The sequence below is a fragment of the Nicotiana sylvestris genome, chromosome 7, assembly GCF_000393655.2.
Source record: "Nicotiana sylvestris chromosome 7, ASM39365v2, whole genome shotgun sequence".
NCBI classification, from domain to species: Eukaryota; Viridiplantae; Streptophyta; class Magnoliopsida; order Solanales; family Solanaceae; genus Nicotiana; species Nicotiana sylvestris.
Window position 1 is genome coordinate 19,789,539 of NC_091063.1, and position 5,492 is coordinate 19,795,030.

A 5,492-nucleotide genomic window follows, 5' to 3' on the forward strand; every position below is an offset into this window, starting at 1 on the left:
GGTGATCACAACAATACTCTTACAAATTGGCCAAAAACGTCAAATCTTCATAAAAAAATACATGTTTTTAATAAAAAGAAGTGCTTTTAGCTTTCAAGAAGATTGACCAATCAGACTTTAAGGTTCCAGTCTTAAAAAAAATTAGCTCAAAGCATAGAGCTTATCATGGTTTTTGAGTAGCCCCATAAATCGCAGTTTGAAGTTAGCCAAAAAAAAAAAAAAAAAATTAAGGAAAAAACCAACATTTCTTTTTCTAACTACCCAAAGGTAGATGGGAAAGAGAAGTAAAATGGTTAGGTATTCAACTGTTATTGAATAGGAGCTCTGTGAGGATATCCCTTCCTCCTGCGCTTGCGCCTGATCTCGCCATTCTGAATTGCTTCAAAAGCTTCAATTGCACGTAGCGCACAACTCGCTTCATTTCTCTTCCTGGATAAGGCTTCTACCTACAAATTCCATCATATATAAGTATATTATTTACGTGCATTGATAGTATAATTTTTTATTGGTATGGTGGTATAGTTTAACATGTGATAGCAATTTTGTCATAGAAGATGACAATAAATTATAGCGAGGCTTTGAGGCACACGATCATTTTATCTGGCCCCATTCAACTGAATTTGCTAGAGCATTATATAAGAGTAGGCACATAAAAAATACACCCTATCACTTATAATCCTTAACAATAATAAACTTTATAAAATCCTTAGCAAGTAATCGTTATAATCAATAATTATTAATATCATTATTCTATCATTCTTTGATTTCTTTCTCAATCGGTATAGAGGAGATACAGTATGAAGATCAGAATGAAATTGAATAAAACTTTGGTGAAGACAGTTGATTGTTTGTAGGTATAATTAAGAAACTGATATTATAAATCCCCTTATATAGGAGTTCATTTCTGTTTTTATTTGGGACAAATAAATAGAACGTACATGTCCAACTTCCAAATCTATGCAACAAAACATAAGTAGATGCAATGAACAATAGTGAAACTTGAACCACATGCATTTGGAAAACAGCAAATCCAATCGCTTAGATTAAAAATAGCCAAGGGATATATAACATATGTATAATCCAATGTATAATATATGTATATTCAATATATAATTTATGTATACGACTAAGAAAATAAACAACAAATTCAGCTGACTATTTGTATAAAGATCCGTATTTTTTATAAATCCAAAGTTTATTTTTACCTTGCAGGAAATACAGCAGAAGCGATACTGGTCAGGGTCATTCAATCTCCTTTTGCAAATATAACAAGTAGCATCTCCAACAATTTGAGAGCCTGACCCACAATGTGGCAGCGGATTCAAAGAGATAACCCATTTCTTGTTGCATTTGTACGGCTGCAATAAACAAACAAGCAAACAACAATTACACCTCTGCTCCAAATAAATTGGGGTCGGCTATATATATATATATATATATTTATGTATGTGAATTGAATTCTCATGTTTTTATTTAATTTCAACCTTTTGTCATTAGAAATCATCTCTTCTAACTAGTTTATGAGTCAATAACATTTCATATAGAGATGATAAGCATAAAAAGAACACACAATTGTAAATAGTTGATATTTTTTGTACAGCTTAGAAAGGAGTATCTTGACAATCTAGCCTTAGTCTAAATTAAATCACTCTTTAGCGAAGAAAAAGGGGGAAAAAAGGACATACCCATTTTTCTTACCTCCCAAAGAATATCAACCAAAATTACGTTATATTCACGAATCAGCAATAATAACTGTGCCTCCATGCCAAATAAGTTGAAGTCGGCTATATAAATTCTCACTTCTCCGTTTAAGCTCAACTTACATCATCATATTATAATTATATTCAAGAATCAATTGTTAGAAAATTATACCTGGATTTTGGAGCAATCAATATGAATCTCCATCTCATCGAGGGGAACAACATCTTTGTAAACATGTCGGTAAATCTTTAGAAGCTTGTGGTCATTGTGTTTGTCTGAAGAAATGCAATACCTGCATAATGCTAAATCACAGGTAATGCAATACCTGTTCAATTCATTCTTTTGGAGTTCATGTACCAAACATGACCCAAAAAATGTCCTCTTTAAAAATGGACCAAGCCATCCTGGCATATTCGTCCTAGTTTCAACAGAGAATTCCTCCTACAAATTAAATATAATCATTATATATCTCAGGTCGATTTGATCGAGTTTCAAAAAGTCTTTTAGCTTATCAAATCAATGCCATCATTATATAGAGAAACCTAGACTTTACTACTCTTTTGGTACTTGGCTAAGTTCTAAGAATATCAAATGATGTATTTAAATTGGGTTAAGATGACCATATATAACCGCACATATGTAGAGAATACATACAATTTATCATCCGAAATGTACATTAGATTTTCTTTATGTATCCTTGATTGAATGGAAAGTTTTAGAGATACCATAGAATATATATATATATATATAGGAATTGGCAAAGTCATTAAAAAGTAGGTACCATTTTAGTTGAAACACGAAAATTTCCAGCATAATATGTTGGATTATGGAGCTCATGTGTATAAACTTCTCACATATTATATTGGAACTCCAACATGGTATGAAATTCGCACGTTATACTGGAATATGTAAAAGATTCGAACTCCAACATATTATGCTGGAATTTTTCCGCATTTTAAGGGTATTTTTGTTCAGATTTCATCTTTACATGAAAAAGTAACTAAATTTCGACTACTTTTGAAACTGTGGTTATTTTTAATTACCAGTTGTAAATCAGGTTGTGATTTTTACCCAACATTGAATGATTAAAAATCGTGCTATTGAAATCAATTTACAATACTGTCAAAAAAATTATTTCTCTCACAAAATTAAGTCTAGAAAAATTTCTTAATAAAGTTAGGTTAAAAAGACCATTTGCACAAAACAAGATGATGAAATCAAATTCGGACAAATTTTATCAATTATTACTACTATTTACCCTTTATGTCCCAAATTAGTTGTCAAGTTTCGCGTCTCGAAAACAAGTTTGACTCATCTTTGAAGCTAAATTGAATTAGATTCAATATTTTACAATTAAAAATTAGTTTTCTAAAAGAAATATGAAAAATATTACAAGTTATATTCTTCTCATGTCAATATGATAAAAATACATCTTAAAATATTGGTCTAAGTTTACATAATTTGACTCTCGAAAACCGAAATATGACAATTAATTTGGGAGTCTCATTTTATATTTTCAATCATAATATAACTCTACATAGTATGGACTAAATTCAGTTTCTCGAACAATTACTATACCTTTTATACAATATCATTTAAGAGCCTATGATACATAAATGATATTCAGGCCTCAAAAATTTCCTCAACAATCAAAGAAAATATATACAATCAATTTCGAATGAATTAAAATTCTAATGCAGAGTCCACCATATACTACTAAAAAAATGCGTTTTTCCGACGAATTAAAAAAAGGAAATTGGTAATGCTACCATATATATACGTACCTGCTCAATTGATTCAAGAGATGATGAACCAGAGCTACTCATTTGATTTTTCTTTTCCAATTTTGTCCTCTCAACAATGTTTGAATTTTCTGAAAATGGTATTTAAAAGAGAAATTATAGAAGAAAGGCACAGAAAATGTTTCAATTGTCCTAGTAGTAGTTTTCTGTACCTTTCTTCAACAATGTTTGAATTTTCTGAAAATGGTATTTAAAAGAGAAATTATAGAAGAAAGGCACAGAAAACTACTACTAGGATTTTATATATAGCCAATGCTTGTTCCCTTAAAGTGTAGTAATTGGCAAGAGAACAATGGGAGTACTTAATAAATACAACTGTTTTAGCCAATTTTTGTTTGTTTAGAAGAACATAAGGACAGATAGGACAAAGTTCTCTAACAGCCCGTTACATTTCAACAGCAATGAAATGTGGTACTTTTCTTCCTATTTTACCCTTCATCTGAAAATGTGACGGATCTAAGTATAGATTACAGCTTGTTTGGATGGTTGTTATCGTATAGTATTGATATACAATATTTGGGTAGATTGTATGTTTGCCATCATTTCATGATGTCATGCACCTATAATATGAAGAATAAACTTGTAATATTATAAAGAAAAAATAAGGTATAAGGTAGAATTATATATTATATAAAAAGATACATATGATGAAGGATAAAATATGATTATTTAATAATATGGAAGGGCAAGACTAAAGAAAAAAAAAGGTAACGACGTCACCACACCAAATCGGTCGTTCCATAAAGTTATATTTTTCATCGCTATGTAACTATGTATTTAACAATACGACACGATAAAATTTAAGTAACAATCGAAATAAATATTATATTTAAAGTAACAATACGATATAATATAGCAGGTAACAACCATCCAAACAAGCTGTTAGTGAATTTGGTAGAATCCGGAGTTTAGAGGTCGAACCATATATACATGTATGAATAACAAATATAAATTAAATTAAATATGCGTTTAGAATTCCATATTAAACTCAAAACTCATGACGTTAAAATTCTGACCGGCGGGTTGGTGCTAGAATGGACTAAGTTGTCATTTCATTTTGCTAGCCAGGTAGTGTGAACGCAGACAGATTTTGTAACTCTATGAATTTTTGCCCTTTTCTATTTCTTGTCCTCCATTTTAAGTTCTTTTTCCCAAATAATTTCCTATCTGTAAAGTCAAACTTGCTTATTTAAATTTTCTCCAGATAAGAGGATTTGTTTACATTTATGATTCTTCCTCATTTGTATGAGGTAATTAGATTTCGTAAATTTGCAATCAAGGCAAATTATTATTAGTGTGTTTATTGTTTTTCTTTTTAATATTAAGTGCCAAACAGACATAAATTTAAAAATAAGGGTATATGTATATATGTATATCCTGAATATATATATATATATATATATATATATATATATATATATATATTTAAATAAATATTCAGGATATACACACCTTTATTTTTTGAGATATCGGTATGTTACGCAATGCTGTAGCAGACTTGGAGCTTGATCGGCATTTGATTACAACTTATAGTTGAAAATTAATTAATCGATAGTTTATGAAATTTAACATTGCTTAATTGACAACTCGATATAATTACTTGGAAGGGTTGCATTCACGTATGATCACGAAATTTTTCTCACAATAGTAGTAAAACCACAAATTTTTTCTATCAAATTAAAGTAACTAAACTTTACACACTATAATATTACAATTATACAATGATTTTTTATCTCGTTTCTATATATTTCGGTTACCTTAATATAATTAAAGAATAATTTCATGGCTTATTGTAAAATTCAATTGCTTTACCGGGAAAAAAATAGTCGCATCATTTTATTGTAAGATAGATAAGTTCACTAAAATTAATCCTAACCCTTTCGAACTCTATATTTTGACCAGCACCAACAAAAAGTTCAAAAGGACAAGAAAAGAAATTGTGACCATTCTTATTAAGAAACGAAATCTCTTAAGAGAAAAAACAAGTTG

General features: G+C 29.6%; 1 protein-coding gene across 1 annotated transcript; it reads right to left on the bottom strand.

Moving 5' to 3' along the window:
- Positions 1–308: 308 nt before the first annotated feature.
- Positions 309–2,112, bottom strand: LOC104231922 (protein RGF1 INDUCIBLE TRANSCRIPTION FACTOR 1-like). The gene is made up of 3 exons (XM_009784987.2): positions 1,873–2,112; positions 1,206–1,358; positions 309–446 (listed from the first exon to the last, which is right to left on the bottom strand). Exons 1-3 carry the CDS (start codon positions 2,110–2,112, stop codon positions 309–311), a joined length of 531 nt encoding a protein of 176 aa, XP_009783289.2.
- Between the last annotated feature and the right edge of the window lie 3,380 nt (positions 2,113–5,492).

Bases quoted from the DNA above. Each gene is read 5' to 3' on its own strand.
- LOC104231922 (XM_009784987.2), bottom strand. From the start codon at position 2,112: ATGCCAGGATGGCTTGGTCCATTTTTAAAGAGGACATTTTTTGGGTCA. The intron at 1,359-1,872 runs GTATAATTTTCT...TGTTTATTGCAG, and splicing joins TTGATTGCTCCAAAATCCAG to CCGTACAAATGCAACAAGAA. The intron at 447-1,205 runs GTAAAAATAAAC...TGGAATTTGTAG, and splicing joins TCTGCTGTATTTCCTGCAAG to GTAGAAGCCTTATCCAGGAA.